The 20,536-nt window shown below is 44.0% G+C and overlaps 1 protein-coding gene across 5 annotated transcripts in view; it reads right to left on the bottom strand.

The window, feature by feature from the left end:
• nedd4a (NEDD4 E3 ubiquitin protein ligase a) overlaps positions 1–20,536 on the bottom strand; it is a 144,438-nt gene that overhangs the window by 34,361 nt on the left and 89,541 nt on the right. For 3 of the 5 annotated variants that reach the window (XM_078241458.1, XM_078241460.1, XM_078241456.1), the window contains 6 exons: positions 15,710–15,760; positions 12,649–12,710; positions 7,119–7,221; positions 4,658–4,815; positions 1,076–1,202; positions 755–943 (listed from right to left, as the gene is read on the bottom strand). In XM_078241458.1, coding sequence (XP_078097584.1) covers positions 755–943; positions 1,076–1,202; positions 4,658–4,815; positions 7,119–7,221; positions 12,649–12,710; positions 15,710–15,760 — 690 coding nt within the window. The remainder of the gene's footprint in view (positions 1–754; positions 944–1,075; positions 1,203–4,657; positions 4,816–7,118; positions 7,222–12,648; positions 12,711–15,709; positions 15,761–20,536) is intronic. The other 2 variants (XM_078241459.1, XM_078241457.1) reach the window with 1 other exon arrangement.

The raw sequence follows: 20,536 nt of genomic DNA, 5'->3' as shown, positions 1-20,536 counted from the left end.
AAGTGGGCATACAATTTTCCATAGTCAGAGACCAAGATAGGGTTCAATGGACATCATATTAAACCAAGTTATTCTGATTAAATCGGTGGTCAGTACAATATGGAATAATGTTAGAAGTGGACTGTACATTAATCCCACAGTTTTAACTATGCAAACTGTACACCAAGACTGGCCTGGCCAATGACTGCTCAAATCAAATAAATGGACAGGCCACATTCATTTAACTCAAATTTGTCAACCGTAGTGTCATGCAGGAAGACACCGACAACTTTCACATGACGCCTGAGGAATTTAACTTTTTAATTACGGGAAGACCAAAACCAAATATTATTCATGTATGGGATGTGGGCGTTGCTGGCTGGCCAGCATTTATTGCCCATCCCTAGTTGCCTTTGAAATGAGTGGCTTGCTAGGCCATTGCAGAGGGCAGTTGAGAGTCAACCAGTTGCTGTGGCTCTGGAGCCACATGTAGGCCAGACCGGGTAAGGGCGGCAGATTTCCTTCCCTAAAGGACATTAGTGAACCAGATGGGTTTTTCCGACAATGGTTTCTTGGTCATCAGTAGATTCTTAATTCCAGATACTTTTTATTGAATTCAAAGTCCACTACCTGCCGTGGCGGGATTCGAACCCAGGTCCCCAAAGCATTCACTGAGTTTCTGGATTGTTAGTCTAGCGATAATACCACTAGGCCATCGCCTCCCCTCTCACATGCATTTAAATTATAAGAGGCTTAAAGAGGCCATTCCACTTACCGAGCAGGAGCTGCGTCGATCTGTGACCGTACACCCAGAGGCCTGGAAACGCCTGCTAAGTTCCTCTGCAAGCTGATTTTGCAAGTCGAATCCCGCGTTCGGTCCTGTAGGTGTGTGGGGAGGTGGGGGTGACTGAGGGTTGCAGCTACTGAACGCAGTTTCGTCGTCAGTTATAACTTCCCAGCTCTGCTGAGGGAGAGTTTTGAAAAAATATATATATTGCATTCTTCTTTCAAACCAATTCTTCATCACAGCTTACTTCTAACACAACACCTTGCACAGATTCTTTGTTTTATAAAAGGGAAAACTATTGAAACTCACATCTGGAGAATCTCTGTTGTTTTCAGCAGTTTCAGTTTCTTCTGATATTTGTCTCCGGGTACTATACACACGCTGTGCCTCCAGCTGGATGTTATTTCGACAACGGTTTATGTCAGATGCGGTGTCCCTGTGGGGTAAATATGGATAATTTCTCATAAAGCCAAGGTTATGGCTGTATTTTTCCTCCACACAATGCAAGCACACATCTTTTTCCTTTTAATACCAAATCTTTCAGGGGGTTGGGATTTAATCACTCCCAAAGAACAAAGAACAGTACAGCACAGGAAACAGGCCCTTCGGCCCTCCAAGCCTGTGCCGCTCATTGGTCCAACTGGACCATTCGTTTGTATCCCTCCATTCCCAGAATGCTCATGTGACTATCCAGGTAAGTCCCAACAAATGAAAAAACATAACTTTTCAATCAGAAGTAATACCCAAGAGTTTCTTGAAACATCAGGAACAGAACATCACATCCCCTTAGAAAACCATAGAAAATTACAGCTCAGAAACAGGCCTTTTGGCCCTTCTTGTCTGTGCCGTTCAATGTTCAAAGCAGACTGCCTGATTCTATTATAGAATCGTAGTGCAGAAGAGGCCATTCGGCCCATCGAGTCTGCACCGACTCTCTGGCAGACTATCCCACCTAGGCCCTCTCCCCAGCCCTATACTTGAACCCGACAAATCTACCCTGCTAATCCCCCCTCCACTCGTAACCTCACAAATCTACCCTGCTAATCCCCCCCCTATACTCGTAACCCCACAAATCTACCCTGCTAATCCCCTCTACTCGTAACCTCACAAATCTACCCTGCTAATCCCCCCTCTACTCGTAATCTCACAAATCTACCCTGCTAATCCCCCCTCTACTCGTAATCTCACAAATCTACCCTGCTAATCCCCCCTCTACTCGTAATCTCACAAATCTACCCTGCTAATCCACCTAACCTGCACATCTTTGGACTGTGGGAGGAAACCGGAGCACCCGGAGGAAACCCACGCAGACGCGAGGAGAACGTGCAGACTTCCCAAGGCTGGAATTGAACCCGGGTCCCTAGCGCTATGAGACAGCATTGCTAACCACTGTGCCACCATGCCACCCTTTTTTATTTTTAGAATTTTTTATTCTTCCAAAAGGTTTGTGGAAACAAGACGACTTTGAAGTCAGCCAACAGGAGCTAGATTTTTACAGTGTAGATTTGATCTCAGCTCCTTCACCTTCTAACTCTCGATGAAACATTCAGCACCATGAGTAAATACCATGCGAGACAAAAGCAGAAAAATAACAAACGAAATCTCTTAGTTACGGGTTCACTAGCACACTTCAAACAGGGGCCATTTGTTTGAAAGTCTGAGAAACCACTACTGTAGCTATTGGTTTCCAATTACTGTTCTTGTTACACAAGCTTAAAACACTCAAGTGAAAATGTGGAACATGCTGCAATTCTGAGAAACTGGGGTCGGAAATGTTCCAATTTACTCCTGAACTCAAGTGGCCTTCCCAGGCAGGTAGGCAGCTTGGGCACAGTAGGTGGTATGTGGAACAGTATGCCCGCCGTTGCAACACTGTTGCGGGGTCAAAATCCTGGAACTCCATCCCTAATTGCACTGTTTTTTAAAGTTTTTAAACTTTATTTATTGGTGACAAGGCTTACATTAACACTGCAATGAAGTTAACTGTGAAATTCCCCTTGTCACCACACTCCGGTGCCTGTTCAGGTACACTACACCTAACCAGCACGTCTTTCAGAACGTGGGAGGAAACCAGAGCACCCGGAGGAAACCCACGCAGACATGGGGAGAAGGGGCAAACGGTTATAAAACAGACAGTGACCCAAGCCGGGAATCCATCCCGGGTCCCTGGCGCTGTGAAGCAGCGGTGCTAACCACTGTGCCACCCCTACACGTGGATGTACCTCCACCACATGAGTAGCATTCCACCTAGGCCCTCTCCCCAGCCCTGTACTTTAACCCGACAAATCTACCCTGCTAATCCCCCACTATATTCGTAACCCCACAAATCTACCCTGCTAATCCCCCACTATATTCGTAATCTCACGAATCTACCCTGCTAATCCACCTAACCTGCACATCTTTGGACTGTGGGAGGGTAGCAGCTCATCACTTAGGGATGGGTATTTGATGCTGGCCCAGCCAACAATGCCCAAGTCCAGCCAAAGAATAAAATTAAAAATAAACATAGCTCAAAAGGTCAAACGAGTTGAGGCACAGCCCAAAACAGGCCCTCACTGGGCATGAACTGGAATTCAGCAGCTTTTATATTGCTGTTTATGTTACATTAGTGCTGGCAGGATGCTGGCATCTTGCTGTGAGCAGCAAATTGCCACAGTTACTGAGGACAGCCACCAGGGTGGAGGGCCTGGCAAAAGACCGGCACATCTTGTTACTGATCTGAGTAAATCGGGCAAATAAGTGCTGGGTTCATCGGGAGCTGGAACCACCAGCAAAGAACCATAACATCAACCCAACTCCATTCCACCTAATAGTTGTTATAGCAAATGAAACCTGGCCAATCTCAATTCCAAAGTTCAGTATGTGAAGAATTAGTATAGACTGCGCATATACAAAAATTCCAGAGTAATAGGGTAAGGACAAGAAATTTACAACCCAGTAGGTCACTAAAGCTCCCCCACTCCTAAACCGATATTTTAAAAATACTCAACTGATCAACTTCCATTATTGAAAGAATCATAGAATCCCTGCAGTGCAGAAGGAGGCCATTCGGCCCATTAAGCCAGCACTGACAACAATCCCACCAAGGCCCTAACCCCGTAACCTCAAATATTTACCCTGACACGAAGGGGCAATTTACCACGGCCGATCCACCTAACCTGCATATCTTTGGACTGTGGGAGGAAACCGGAGCACCCGGAGGAAACCCACACAGATATGGGGAGACTCCACACAGTCACCCAAGGCCAGAATCGAACCCGGGTCCCTGGAGCTGTGAGGCAGCAGTGCTAACCACTGTGCCACACACTGTGCTATTCCATATTGGAAGAGGCCACTTAGTTGGTATACAAATTAATTTGAATGAATCACCAAGCTAACTCGAGCAGGAATTCCTCCCTCTTACAAACGTGGTTTCACTAACCAGCGTCTCCCCCTGCTGGCACACATTCTAATAATAGGTGTGCAGCTATTCACTTTGACTACATTTCCTTCTCCTAGTTTTCACTTCACCTGCAGAGCTGGCTGCAGAAGAGGAGTCAAAGGTTAAATCAGAATTACTGGATGCTAACGGCATCCAACGACAAATAAATAAATGTTACGCTCAAGGTCATTCAGAAACAAATGCCACCTTTTCCAAGTTGCATCTTTTGAATCATCTGCAGACTGACCCAGTTTCTCTGGCAGTACATTACACAGGGCTACCAGCTCACAGAGTCCGACACCATAGAGACCAATCTAACAGCTATTTTTGGAGACTGCAAGTGAAGACAGTGCAACATTGAAGGACTGCAAAGCAGGATTACTTCTCCAGCTACAGCGAGACTGGACTTTAATCCCAGCCCTATCAAGAGTGCCCACCTTCATAAATGCAGCAAAATTGCGAAGACTTACTGAGAACTTGGTCGAATCCATTGCGTTGTTCTGGTTTCGTGGTTGACAAAGTAAGTTCTCCCCAGATTATCCTGCTTCTCTTCCCAACCGTTGGGCAACACAGGAGGTGCTTGGCTATGGACAGACACGCTCTGTTGGTCCAGAAATTCCCAGCCAGGCTGTGGAAAAAGCAACATTAAAGTGTGGAGAAGCACTTGTTTTGACAGCCAATGTAATATTTCTACATCAAAAAAAAACACTGCAACTTTTGTACTGTGTACAAATGAAAAAATATTACAGATCTTGAGAAACTTATTTTTCTTGTCACACACAAAATGTACACTTTAAACGATGAAAAAACTACACAGAACCAATAGTGGCTCATTTAACATCTTAAAAACTGAACTACAGATTATCGGGTCTTTGGGTTTCATTTAAGTTTCTTACCTGAAGACCAAAATACATGAAGTCGATTCCTTCTAATATAATCTGCAATTTGCGCAGATTGTTGTTATTTATTTGGATGAGCACATGAATATTTGGGAATGTTTGGATGAGCACCTGAAACATCATAACATTCAAGGAAATGGGACAAGTGCAGGAAAATGGGATTAGCGCACCTTTAGTGGTAGTTATTGTTGGAACAGATGATGGGCCGAAGGGCCTTTCTGCACTGTATGACTGTGATTTTTTTTATTCATTCGTGTACATGAGTGTCACTGGCTGGCCAGCGTTTATTGCCCATTCCTAGTTGCCCTTGTTCAGAGGTCAGTCGCTGTGGCTCTGGAGTCACATGTAGGCCAGATCAGGTAAGGGCAGCAGATTTCCTTCCCTAAAAGGACATTTGTGAACCAAATGGGTTTTTCCCACAATCGACAAAGGTTTCATGGTCATGGGTAGATTCTTAATTCCAGATATTTTTTGTTGAATTTAAATTCCACCAGCTGCCGTGGCAGGATTCGAACCCAGGTCCCCAGAACATTAGCTGAGCTTCAGGATTAATAGCCTGGCGATAATACCATTAGGCCATCACCTCCCCTTAAATATGTCCATTTAACACAGCGATGAGTAGCAGGAAGTAATTTCCCCACACAACGAATATTGGGGTGAGTTGTACAATTGCAGCAAAGCAAACACGAAGAAAGAAAAAATGAGACGATTCACTTTGGATTGTTTCTGTACGTCTCCTGGGGCGATGCAGCTATACTGACAGATGTTTGCAAATATATGAAATGCCCGTTGATGAAACTAGAAAATGGTGTTTTGCATTTAGTAGGAAATTAAGACAGGAGATTAAAAATGAGTGGGAGTCAGCGGAAGGGGGGGGGGGGGAGGAGAGGAGGAGGAGAAGAGGGGAAGAAATGAGAAGTAAAACAAAAGTTGCAATAAGAACCTTGGATTGCTCGATCACATTAAAAAGGAGCTATTTAAATGCAAGTTATTGTTGCAACATTTGGGTTTCCTTCACAAGGCAAAGTGCAAAGAGTAAATTGATTTTTTATTTTAAATAAAAATTTGACTTATAAAACCTGGTATGCACCTGGACCAGTGTTGTGACTTAATTTTTTAAAAATTATTTATTAGAAGCAGATGGCTTGCACAGCGGGGTACAAACGTGAGCAATGAAATAGCAGCATCCAGCAGGACAAACTGATCCCCACGGCGATCCTTGTGCGCAAACATTGGAAATACAAAAATAAAAATTCTAATTTTTGAATAAAAATCCAAAACAGCAATTTCAAGAAAGCTAAATGGAACTGAAATGGTTAAACCATTTTTTTCCACAATTATTAAAGTAGAAGTTCATTAGTCACAAGTAAGGCTTACATTAACATTGCAATGAGGTTACTGTGGCGCCTGTTTGGGTCGATGCATCTAACAAGCATGTCTTTCAGACTGTGGGAGGAAACCGGAGTACCCGGAGGAAACCCATGCAGACATGGGGAGAACGGGCAAACTCCACACAGACAGTGACCTAAGCCAGGAATCGCACCTGGGTCCCTGGCGCTGTGAGGCACAGTAAGAAGTCTCACAACATCAGGTTAAAGTCCAACAGTTTATCTGGTAGCACAAGCCACAAGCTTTCGGAGCACTGCCCCTTCATCAGGTGAGCAACTCCCACTCAGCTGATGAAGGGGCAGTGCTCCAAAAGCTTGTGGCTTGTGCTACCAAATAAACCTGTTGGACTTGAGCCTGGTGCTGTGAGACTTCTTACTGTGCTTACCCCAGTCCAACGCCGGCATCTCCACATCATGGCTGTGAGGCAGCAGTGCTAACCACTGTGCCACCCTAAACAATCAAAAGTTTAAAGTTTATTTATTGTCACAAGCAGGCTTACATTAACACTGCAATGAAGTTACTGTGAAAATCCCCGAGTCGCCGCACTCCGGCGCCTGTTCGGGTACACTGAGGGAGAATTTTAGCATGGCCAAGTGAAAGCATTTAAAAGAATGATCAGAAAACCTCCATCTGCTGCACTTACCTCCAGTTCATCAGTTTGTTCTGTGTTTTCTTCTTCAGAAGCGTTACTCTTTGGCAGATAGGTCATCTTTAATCGAAGATGTCCCTTAACCCTCGATTTATGACTGCAGAAAATACAGCAGAAGCAGTAATTAATAACAATCAAGCAACTTTGGTCCAAACACGGGTGATATTCAAGGAGGCAAAGCAGAATAAATCCCACTTTTCATAGTTGTATTGTCCTTTTTAAAAAAAAAAATGTTTCTAAATATAACGACTTATAACCACAAAGAGCGCATTATAGCCTCACCATGGATCACCAAGGCTGCCTTTCACTCATCTGGATAATTATTTCTACCGTGGCAATTCCCATAGCACACTGAAAAATTAAATAAATAACTATCTTGGCTTTAAAAATCACACGTAGAGCCAATTAATCATTGGGTATGCCAAGATTTCAGCCCCTGATGTTACCTCAGAGGGGGGAGGGCAGATATGAACCAGACTCCACGCTGAGTGAATTCAAAATTAGTAAGTGGTGGAGACGATAGTTCCTAATGGCATTTTAATTTGAAGGCAACTCTTTTTTTTATAAAAAGAGCAAGTTATCTTGAGAGTCATGAAGCTAATACCTTGGTCTATATCCAGGATTATGTATTGCAATGCATTTTAGTTTGGTTTGTCACAGCCGTATGAATTTAATTCCAAATATAATAGTGGAATTTGAGACTGGCCAAATGACTGACTTGGGAGAGAAAAATGACAAAATAAGAACTGACATGAGGAGAACTTTCTTCCCTCAGAGAGGAGGATGATGAATCTTCTGGAATTACCTATCGCAGAGGGCTATGGAGGCTCCGTCACTGAGTATATTCAAGACAGATATTGATGGATTTTTAGATCTTAAAGATATCTAGGGATATGGTGATAATGCGGGAAAATGGTATTTATTAATGGCCACAATCTAGTTAAATGGCGGAGCAGCTTGAGGGGCCAAATGGCCTGCTCCTGTTTTCAATGTTTCCTATTCAACACCTTGAACCTTAGAAATCTTTGAAACCCTACAGCACAGAAAGAGGCCATTTGGCCCATCGAGTCTGCACCAACCACAATCCCACCCAGACCCTACCCCCATATCCTTACATATTTTACCCACTAATCCCTCTAATCTACGCATCCCAGGACACTAAGGGCAATTTTAGCATGGCCAATCAACCTAACCCGCACATCTTTGGACTGTGGGAGGAAACCGGAGCACCCGGAGGAAACCCCACGCAGACACGAGGAGAATGTGCAAACTCCACACAGACAGTGACCCAAGCCGGGAATCGAACCCAGGTCCCTGGAGCTGTGAAGCAGCAGTGCTAACCACTGTGCTACCGTGCCACCCGTTCAAACGTTTATTCTACATTGTTAAAATATTGCTTCAAGTCAAGCACTTTACTCCCAAAACCTTCCAGGAGTGAGGAAGTAGTGCCCAGGTTTTATACCTGATCCATGTTAAGTTAGCTGATCACAGGGCAAGCATTTAGATGAACAAAGTGATACACCACAGCATGCAAGGCTACAGACCAAGGGCTGGAAATGGGATTAGAATAGAACATAGAACAGTACAGCACAGAACAGGCCCTTCGGCCCACGATGTTGTGCCGAGCTTTATCTGAAACCAAGGTCAAGCTATCCCACTCCCTATCATCCTGGTGTGCTCCATGTGCCTATCCAATAACCGCTTAAATGTTCCTAAAGTGTCTGACTCCACTATCACTGCAGGCAGTCCATTCCACACCCCAACCACTCTCTGCGTAAAGAACCTACCTCTGATATCCTTCCTGTATCTCCCACCACGAACCCTATAGTTATGCCCCCTTGTAATAGCTCCATCCACTCAAGGAAATAGTCTCTGAACGTTCACTCTATCTATCCCCTTCATCATTTTATAAACCTCTATTAAGTCTCCCCTCAGCCTCCTCCGCTCCAGAGAGAACAGCCCTAGCTCCCTCAACCTTTCCTCATAAGACCTACCCTCCAAACCAGGCAGCATCCTGGTAAATCTCCTCTGCACTCTTTCCAGCGCTTCCACATCCTTCCTACAGTGAGGTGACCAGAACTGCACACAATATTCCAAATGTGGTCTCACCAAGGTTCTGTACAGTTGCAGCATAACCCCACGGCTCTTAAACTCCAACCCCGTGTTAATAAAAGCTAACACACTATAGGCCTTCTTCACAGCTCTATCCACTTGAGTGGCAACCTTTAGAGATCTGCGGATATGGACCCCAAGATCTCTCCGTTCCTCCACAGTCTTCAGAACCCTACCTTTGACCCTGTAATCCACATTTAAATTAGTCCTACCAAAATGAATCACCTCACATTTATCAGGGTTAAACTCCATTTGCCATTTTTCAGCCCAGCTTTGCATCCTATCTATGTCTCTTTGCAGCCTACAACAGCCCTCCACCTCATCCACTACTCCACCAATCTTGGTGTCATCAGCAAATTTACTGATCCACCCTTCAGCCCCCTCCTCTAGGTCATTAATAAAAATCACAATAGATAGGTGCCTGATGGCTGGCACGGACACAATGGGTTGAAGGGCCTCTTTTTGTGCTATAAAACTCTAAGAGTAGGCACACTATCACTAGTTTCAGTGCCCCCAGATTAAGAGGGAGAAAGCAGCTCGGGTTCCCACCTCAGAATGATATCCAGCAATCACTGGACATGCATGGAGAGTGAACATGAGTTAGTTACAAGATAGAGTTCAACAGTAACACTCCTGATAGCAATTAGCCCCTCAAGCTCACTTTGCTATTCAACAAGACCATGGCTGATTGGTGACTCAATTCCAGGTAACCACCTTTACCTCATATCCCTTAACATTTTTGCAAACCTCAGATATAAAATTAACAATTAACCCAACAGGGACTGGTACATGTGGAATAGAATTCCAAATTTCTACCATCCTACATGTCTAGATGCGCTTCCTAATTTCACTGCTGCAACTATTAGGATCAGGTGAAGTCAGGCTGGAGTCAAACAAGCTCACGATCATAAGCACAACCCATCAGCGATATTCTCTGGATACCTACCAGCCAAAGCAGTTTCTCTCTAGTTTCCCCATCAGCTCCCCTTAATATCATTAAAACTTTGATAAAGTTACCCTACAATCTTCTAAATTCAGGGTGGCACAGTGGCACAAAAGGTTAGCACTGCTGCTTCACAGCGCCAAGGACCTGGGTTCGATTCCTGGCTCGGGTCACTGTCTATGTGGAGTCTGCACGTTCTCCCCATGTCTGCGTGGGTTTCCTCCAAGTGCTCCAGTTTCCTCCCACAGTCTGAAAGACGTGCTGGTTAGGTGCATTGGCTATGCTAAATTCTCCCTCAGTGTACCCGAACAGGCACCAGAGTGTCTAGGGGATTTTCACAGTCATTGCAGTGTTAATGTAAGCCTAATTGTGAAACTAATAAATAAACTTCTAAATTTAAATTCTGGGAAGTACAAATCTACTTTCCTTGTAAATTAGCCCTGGGAGTTTAGGTATCATTCTGGTAAATCTATGCTGGACTCCGTCCAAGGCCAATATATTCTTCGAAAAGGTAAGATGCACGGATCTTAAGACAGTATTTCAGGTGGGGGCTAACCAGGGCTTTGTAACTCTACTCCCTTTTATTTTAGTCCTCTAAATATAAAGGGCAATGTTCCATGAGCTTTTGTAATGATTTTCCCACCTGCGCATGATGAAATTCTTATGATCTACGGACATAGATTTAGTCTTTTTGGGCTTCCATTGCTTATAGCTATAGAAAGGTACTCTGCTCCAACCTTGGTCCAAAGTGATGACCCGCACATTTTCCTCTACTCAAACCTATTTACCGCAGTTTTGCTCATTCACACAATTAACATTGCCCTGCAATTATATGCTTCAACCTACACTGCCTACAATGCTCTCTAATTTGCATAATTGGCCAACTAGGATATTTAGATCTTTATCCCATACGGCATCTATGCAGTTAAAAAATAATGTGAATACTTGAAGCCTGACACATATCTCTTTGGCACAGCACCGGTCATGTTCTGTGTAGGCACAAGCCTACTAGCTCTACTGTCTCCTGCCATTCAATCAATCTCCCAATTCTGGTCAACAATTTGACCTCAATTCCATGAGCTTCAAACTTGGCTAGCGGTCTCTGATGAGTGACTATATTGGGTAGATTGCAGAAGTCCATAGGGCTTTCTCCTGTCCACAGTTGTGGACTGTCACCATGGTAACGCAGTGTGGAAAACAGACATCTGAGTGAAGTACCGCCCGACACCCCAAAGGGCAAGAAGTTAATACTCAAGGTAGGGAAATTAAATCGGGCAAAATGTCAAAATCTCCAAGTTTCTCATTCAAAATTGTTTAATTCAAATTATCTGACAATTCAATTTTTCAAGTATTAAACTCTATTTATCAAAATTGCTCATTTCAAATAACTAATTTATACATTTTAGTGCCGAGAACTTACTTGAAATTAATTATCAGGATTAAATCCTGTTTGTATCTCAATGGACATGCTGAAATGCAGGAACTGTGGATAAGAGTCATTTTCTCTCTTGCACTGGTGCTTAGTATTTTATTGGTTAAGCATTAAGTGTTCGTATGGAACTGTTCTAATGTGTCTGCGACAGTGAATGAGTTTGAGATAGTGAATGAGGTAGGTTTAGGGTTGGCCTCAGGATGGCCAATATTTCAAATAGCTCACATTTCTTTGGATCAGCTTCTAGAAAAAGAGTGCAGAAAAGATTTACTAGGATGTTACCGGGACTTGATGGTTTGAGTTATAAAGAGAGGCTGGATAGACTGGAACTCTTTTCCCCGGAGCACAGGAGGCTTAGGGGTGATCTTATAGAGGTCTATAAAATAATGAGGAGCATAGATCAGCTAGACAGTCACCATCTTTTCCCCAAAGGTAGGGGAGTTTAAAACTAGAGGGCATAGGTTTAAGGTGAGGGGGGAGAGATACAAAAGGGTCCAGAGGGACAATTTGTTTCCCCACATAGAGGATGGTGAGTGTCTGGAACGAGCTGCCAGAGGTAGTAGTAGATGCGGGTACAATTTTGTCTCTTATTATGGGCCAAATATGGACTATTGGGGCCAGCTTAATGGTTAAAAAAATAAAGGGCGGCATAGACAAGTTGGGCCGAAGGGCCTGTTTCCATGCTGTAAACCTCTATGATTAGTTACTTTGACTGCATTTTCAGAAATACACCTGAAATGTCACCAATGTCAAAACAAAATCCCAGCATCGACAGTGACAGCAACTTTTAAGTGTTTCTATTAACTTCTTGGCACGACCATTAATAGCTTCTGACAGCTTGAAATGTGAGTACCAAAGGTTTCATCGGGTACAAATCTAAGTTGTGATCTGCTATTTTGACTTTTGCCAGCAACAGTCAAATCTAAATAAGAATCCAGGTAGAACAGCAAGCACGCAATAATGTTAAAGTATTTCCCAGAGGGAAATGAAGCCATGGTCCGCTGTATATCTGTGTTAAACTGAATACTTCCATTTACCTTCTAGGATGAAGAATAAAATCCTTGAATGTATATGGTCTCTCCAGGTTTGGATTTTCCGTCTGCAATTACAAAAGGTATCCATTAATTCTGAGATATTTGCTTCAGTTTCAATTACATTTTTCTGCTCCATTCCTTTTATTTCTTTCCATCCAATTACTCATTTGCGCGTATTTTTCTTCAACCGGCAGAGTCATGCAATCCAACTTGTAGGTTTCTGCACAAAATCTGCCAACAGCATCTTAACAGCCCAACAGAATGTGTGTAAACCATGAGATGAAGCAGGCGATGGGTTTTTGCCTGGTCCCAAGGTGCGGCAACCTGGACTCAGTTAAAAACTAACACAGCGCAAGGCACATTCCAATTAATGGTGACAGAATCATTAGAGCACCTGCAAGGCTCTCATTACTTACAGCTTCCAGTTGAGCTGCAGATATTACAACTGTCTGCAGTTTGAACAGAACAAGTCTTTATTCCGCTTAATAAGTTAAATGTCAGGCTTATTTTGCCTGCAAGACTTGGTTACTTCCTTCCCACATTACTGCTTTACTTGTGCCTCAGTATAAAGTGGTTAAGCAATTGGCTAACTTGCCGCAGTGAAGGGAATGTTGTGTACTCACCAGAAGTTTAGGAAGAGGTGCAGTTTCACCTCAAGAGTCTTGGGCTTGATCTCAGTCAAAGCTGTTTTTTTTTGGTTTGGCAGAAAAGTAACAACAATACATCTCAAGCCGCTCAGAGTGGTTTAAATATTTTAAGGGAAAGAATGTGAGAGAGGTGAATGATGAAAGAGAGGAATATTTTCTCTCCACTTGTTGACCCCATGTCAACAATGAATATTTTAATGTCTCGCAATAGTTATAACTTCAGAAAAGCACCTCCACTGGTATAAGGTCTTCTGGCTGAAGGGATAGGGCCCCTGCCTCTTAGCCTAAAGCTCCAAGCTCAAGCCCCACTCGAGGATTTCTCAGCCATGGAAGGAGCACGAATGTGGTTAAAGCAGGTTGATAATCAGCCTCCTCATCCCTCAGATACCTCCTCAAATGCTTCCCAAAAGGGAAAAAAAAGTGTGCCGAAAGATACCATAAGACACAGGAGCAGAATTAGGCCACTTGGCCCATCGAGTCTGCTCCACCATTCAATCATGGCTGATTTTTTTTCTCATCCCCATTCTCCTGCCTTTTCCCTATAACCTCTGATCCCTTTATTCATCAAGAACCTATCTATCTCTAGCTTAAAGACACTCAATGACCTGGCCTCCACAGCCTTCTGCGGCAAAGAGTTCCACAGATTCACCACTCTCTGGCTGAAGAAATTCCTCCTCATCTCTGTTTTAAAGGATCGTCCCTTTAGCCTGAGGTTGTGCCCTCTGGTTCTAGTTTTTCCTTCCAGTGGAAACATCCTCTCCACGTCCATTCTATCCAGGCCTCGCAGTATCCTGTAAGTTTCAATAAGATCCCCCCTCATCCTTCTAAACTCCAATGAGTACGAAACAAAGGAGCAAACTTCACTGGTTCAACTTGTTTCACTTCTCACGCTCATCCTTTAGCCCAAGAAAGATTGTGAATTTAGTATTAAATTGTAGCTGGAACGTTCTAGAGTTTAATAATGGGAGAAGGAGTTAGTGTTGAGGACTGAAAGGCTGTGATTACTTCAGGCTGCGGAATATTTGTTATTGGCCTGGGTTCATTAAGTTCATAAAGTATTCCGATCCTCAAGACCATAAGATATTGGAGCAGAATTGGGCCATTCGACCCATCGAGTCTGCTCCGCCATTCAATCATGGCTGATATGACTCTCATCCTCATTAAGCTCCCTTTGATAAGTTCTTCCGCCAAGATAAACAACAAAGAAAAAATCTTCGGAAATACTCAGTCGGTCAGGCAGCATCTGTGGCGAAGTAGGATGCCATTCGCTTTTCTCAATCCTTCAGTCTCTACTGAATCTGCTCCAATGACAGCAGAAGTTCCATAACCTGCTTCCTTCTCATCATGATGTGGAGATGCCGGCGTTGGACTGGGATAAACACAGTAAGAAGTTTAACAACACCAGGTTAAAGTCCAACAGGTTTATTTGGTAGCAAAAGAGTGTGGCTTTTGCTACCAAATAAACCTGTTGGACTTTAACCTGGTGTTGTTAAACTTCTTACTGTCCTTCTCATCAGCCAAGGATTTCCCTCCATTGATCCTCGATGAAGTCTATCCCATTCTCAGTGTTTTGATTGTAACTGCCTATCCCCATCATCAACTCAGAATCAAGGTAGGGTCCCCCTTGTCCTCATCTTCCACCTCACCATTTGGCAGGACATCCATACCCTGAGAGCCACTTGCCTATTGCCCCAAATTCAAATCCCATTTTCCTTCCCCCGCCAGAGACCCAACGCGTGCTCAGCCGTTTGGCACACCTTGCTGCAAATCAGCCAATCCTAGGTTGCAGGAGAAGTGGGTTCCCTGTCTCTCTCAGGAGTGTGCCAGGAACAGAAAACAACGTTTAAAAGTAAGACTAGTCAGACTGCAGGTCAGGAAGGTTGGCGGGAGTCAAAAGACGCGAAACCTTGAGGGGTACCAGAAAGAAGTCTGGGGAGTTGTGGGGGTTGGGGACGACGGAGCAGACAAAACAAAATGGGCTGAATCATAAAAGATAGAATGATCCCAATCCAAGTGAAGTTTAATCTTGGTTTCAAAAAGGCATAATCCCTCACTCCAAAGCATACAAGCACACTACTGTCTCTGTAACAAGCAAGCAAAGTGAAAGTCAAGTTCTAAATGGGAAACTACACTGGATGGAGACATTTCCCTTCCCTCCAGTGGGACCCAAGAAGCTAACGGCAAGAGCTCACCAACTAATATCCAGATTGGTATGGGAAAGAAGAAAATATATCGCGGTGGGAGTGAAAGAGCATCACAAAAATATAATATCAAAAATTCAATACTTTAAAAATACACATTTATGAGATCCACTAAAGTGCCCAGATTTTTCATATCACATTTGACAAATGAATGCAGGAACGCTGGACACAAATCGCTATATTTTTACACATCTCTTTGCTGGAATTAAAACTTACCGGGATATGTTGAAGTGGGATGTCCACCAAGCCCAGAAAATCATCCCTGGTCTACAGAAAAATAAAAAAAAAGAGAGAGAAGGGGAAAGTGAGAAATTAAACTAATGTAACCGTCTAAACTTGGTTGCCTTTGGAATACACAATAAGCGTTGCTCCGATTAGTCTCAAATACCATGAACATTGCTTCACCTTGGACTACACAAGGAAGTGAATTCCGTATGTGGTAAACAGCTTATGACAAGTAATTGCTCAGGGCTAAATTACACAGCAGCAACATTATATACTCCTAATCTTTATGAGCAAGGCTCGCAACGCAACAAAGAAAACATCAGGTAACCGAATCACCCTGGGCAGCAGGAAGCCCCTGGACTGGGTGAAATGCCAGTCTTGCTCAACACAATATTTCTTATTAAGTAAAAGCTGGTAAGTTGCAAAACCAGTGCTGCACTTAACCCACTGCGATTTCCTGATGGGCAAATCAGATTAAAATTTACCATCTTTCAACATTAAAGAACATCTGAAATGTCCCATCCTTCAGAACCACCTATTTTGTCTCGATGTGACTTCAGAATAGAACGGGAAGCACAAATTTATTGGCTAAAATTTCAACCGGGGAGATTCACACCGCTGTTAGTTGTGAAAATATTCAGAAAAATTATATTCTACTTCTATATGAAAGAGAATGCATATGTAATACCACAGTCAATCATAAGGTGTATTTCAAACAAATGCGCCAGGGACCCGGGTTCGATTGCCGGCTTGGGTCACTGTCTGTGTGGAGTCTGCATGTTCTCCCCATGTCTGTGTGGGTTTCCTCCGGGTGCTCCGGTTTCCCCTCTCAGTCCAAAAGACGTGCTGATTAGGTGCATTGGGCATGCTAAATTCTCCCTCATTGTACCCGAACAGGCGCCGGAGTGTGGCGGCTAGAGGATTTTCACAGTAACGTCACTGCAGTGTTAACAGCAACCTACTCGTGACTAATAATAAATAAACTTTAAAACTTTAAATAGCCACCATACGCAAGGTGACGGAACTACCGGAAACGCAGCATATCGGAGCACTGACTGGTGGCACAGGGCAGTCGAATGCAGATCATTTGGTGCATTTGTCACCAGACACCAATGCTGAAGAATATCCAATTACTTAAAAAAAAAATCAATGGAGGGTAGCAAAGTATTTGCCTGCGAGTTCATATTCTCATCAGCAGCAACAGTTGCAAGACAAAAAAGTGTTCATTTGTTTTCTGATTTGCATTGACTGGTTAATGAAAGTGTCCATCAGGGAGCTGTCCCTCATCACACCATGGACAACATCAGCATTGAATTGAATGTAAAACCACAGAGGGGCAAGTCTTTGTCCATGCCAGATACAGGATCCAAATATCTGCAGTTTCATCCACCGCTGTGTTCCACTGTCTCTATTTGCGGCACTCCCTCAGTACTGACCCACTGACAGTGCGGCACTCCCTCAGTACTGACCGTCTGACAGTACAGCACTCCCTCAGTACTGACCCTCTGACAGTACGGCACTCCCTCGGTACTGACTGAGAGGAGATGGGGAGAATTCTCTTCATGCACTGGGATTTAGACTGGAAGAGGAAACATTTGCAGGGTTATGGTGTGATGAGGGACAGCTCCCTGATGGACACTTTCATTAACCAGTCAATGCAAATAAGAAAACAAATTAACACTTTTTTGTCTTGCAACTGTTGCTGCTGATGAGAATATGAACTCGCAGGCAAATACTTTGCTACCCTCCAAAGCTTCACTATCTTTGCACCATCAACAGAGCCATTCTGACATTGTGCCACTCTCAGGTGATGCACATATGGATTGCACATGTGGATTGCAGCCCCAATCTCAGTCACCTAGCTATGCATACACGTTGCAGTGTTGAACTTCATGCACAGATACGCTTGCAGTAATATTTCCCGCCAGCAGAGGATGCTAATGTACTTTTGTGGAAATTAAACCATAATAGCAGCATCTATTTGGCGAGGAATTCTTTCCAAGAAAAGCAAAAACTAAACTAGTAAAATCCTGGATAAATAACATTATTATTGATCCGACTTGGCTGTGAAAAATGGCTTCTCAGTTGTGCAGATGGTATTTGTACAGTCAGGGAGAAAGTAACCTGATCCATCCAGCATTTTGATTTATCGGATTCAAAAACAGCTTCAGTTCACTCCAGCAACAACATGCATCAAAGAGGCTCCATTAACATAAAACACCCACAGGCACTTGCAGAGGAGGATTAACAAAATTCATTCCAAAGCCGCTTAAGGAGACATTTTAGACCCGGGTTCGATTCCCGGCTAGGCTCACTGTCTGTGCGGAGTCTGCACATTTTCCCTGTGTCTGCGTGGGCTTCCTCCGGGTGCTCCGGTTTCCTCCCACAGTCCAAAAGGTGCAGTGATTAGGTGCATTGGCCGTGCTAAATTCTCCCTCAGTGTACCCAAACAGGCGCCGGAGTGTGGCGACTTGGGGATTTTCACAGTAACTTCATTGCAGTGTTAATTTAAGCCTACTTGTGACTAATAAATAAACTTTAACTTTAGGGCAATGACCAAGATCTTTGTCAGAGATATCGGTGCTGAGCATCTGATGTAGACAGAGAGGTTTGGGGCGGGAATTCTAGATCCCGAGGTTTTGGCAGCCAGAGGTATCGTCACCAGTGACAGAGCAATCGACCGCACGGATATTCAAGGGGTCACAATTGGAGAAACACAGATCTCTCAGAGGATTGTGGGTCAGGAAAAGATTACAGATACATGAAAGGGTGAAAAAAAAACAAGGATGAGTGTTTTAAAACGGAGGTACTGCTTAACCCGGGGCAACAGCACGCACAGAGATGATGGACGGTGTGCTGTGAGTTGAGACACATCAGAGTTTTGGATGACCTTAAGTTTATGGAGGGTAGAACAAGAAGAACTTGGCACAGAGTGTGTCTGAACTGGGAACAGTCTCAAGGGAACAAAGGCATGGATAAGGGCTTCAGCAGCAGCAGAGGCAGGGGAATGTTAGAGTTGGAAATAAACATGGCGTGGATACAGGATCAGCTGCCGATCCCGGCCTCAAATATAGGCTGTGAACAGCCCAGTTCAGCCTCTGACAGCTACCGGGGATAGATCTGATGGCTCGGAAACAAAGATGATGGCTTCAGTCCTCCCAATATCTAGTCAGAGGAAATTTCAGCTTATTTAGTACCAGATATCAGATAAGCAACCCGAGACTTGATTTGATTTATTCTTGTCACATGTATTGGCATACAGTGAAAAGTATTGTTTCTTGCGCGCTATACAGATTAGAGCATACTGTTCATAGAGAAGGAAAGGAGGGGGTGCATATTGTAGTGTTACAGTCATAGCTAGGGTGTAGAGAAGGATCAATTTAATGCGAGGTAGGTCCATTTGAAAGTCTGATGGCAGCAGAGTCAGTTGGTACGTGACCTCAGACTTTTGTACCTTCTTCCCCGACAGAAGGAGGTGGAAGAGAGAATGTCCGGGGTGTGTGGGGTCCTTAATTAGGCTGGCTGCTTTTCCGAGGCAACGGGAAGTGTAGACAGAGTCAATGGACTTAGACACAGTGAGGCAGGGGAGTCAAGATGGTGACTAGCTGAGTGCCATCAGTGTACAGGTGGAAACTAATGCCGTGCTTTTGGATCATATCTCCCAGAGACAGCATACAGATGGGAAATTAGGGTGGTGGGAGCAAGGATAGATCCTTCAGGGACACCCAAGGTAACGTTGCAGGAATGGGTTAGGAGAATTCTTGGCAGGTGATTCCCCGAGATACTGCTGTATAGATAAGAATGGGATCAGGAGTCAGTTTTCCAACAGAAAAACTATATCTTATCGCACACTTGCTGTCCTTGCACACAAAATCAAGTCAACAAAATGAATTGCCAGTCATCGGCACAGATATTTTAGACCACAAACATGCGCTCAATATAGAATAATGCTTTCAATCTGTAGGCACAGGGATACAGTTTTCATAGAAATGAATCATAGAGACCCTACAGTGCAGAAGGTGGCCATTCGGCCCATCGAGTCTGCACCGACCACAATCCCACCCAGGCCCTACCCCCACATATTTTACCCGCTAATCCCTCTAACCTACACATCTCAGGATTCTAAGGGGCAATTTTTAACCTGGCCAATCAACCTAACCCACACATCTTTGGACTGTGGGAGGAAACCGGAGCACCCGGAGGAAACCCACGCAGACACGAGGAGAATGCGCAAACTCCACACAGACAGTGACCCGAGCCGGGAATCGAACCCGGGACCCTGGAGCTGTGAAGCAGCAGTGCTAACCACTGTGCTACCGTGCCGCCCCACCTTATTATTACCTTCAACAATCACTGGGTTGTACCAGGATTTTAATAAGATGTAAAAAGTTATTGTGTATGAATGGTACATTGGGGCATCAGGTTTAAATTTTAAAAATGCAATGTTCCATTCATACACAACAATTTTTTACATCTTATTAAAATCCTGGCACCACACAATGGTGGTAAATGGAAGCCAAGTCACTTTAAAAAAAAGCAAACAATTTGATTCCGATTTGCCAACTTAAACATCTTAAACTTAACCGAACAAATTGGACCTGTCTTGGTAGATTGCATTTGTTCCAAATTCTGTGCAGAGTTACCATCAGTATCGAGCCTGGTAAACACCCTACACCAACTTGCAGCGCTGAATTAGCATGGCCCAGCGTCCTCTTCCCAAGGTCCACCGTCCCCTTCCCAAGGTCCAGTTTCAACAGAACCCCTCTTGTATCCTACCTCACCTGCCAACCCCTCGAGCTTGGCAAAGCTGACAGACTG

This window comes from Mustelus asterias, chromosome 24, assembly GCF_964213995.1.
Source record: "Mustelus asterias chromosome 24, sMusAst1.hap1.1, whole genome shotgun sequence".
Classification (NCBI taxonomy): Eukaryota; Metazoa; Chordata; class Chondrichthyes; order Carcharhiniformes; family Triakidae; genus Mustelus; species Mustelus asterias.
This window is presented reverse-complemented; position numbering and strand designations above follow the sequence as displayed.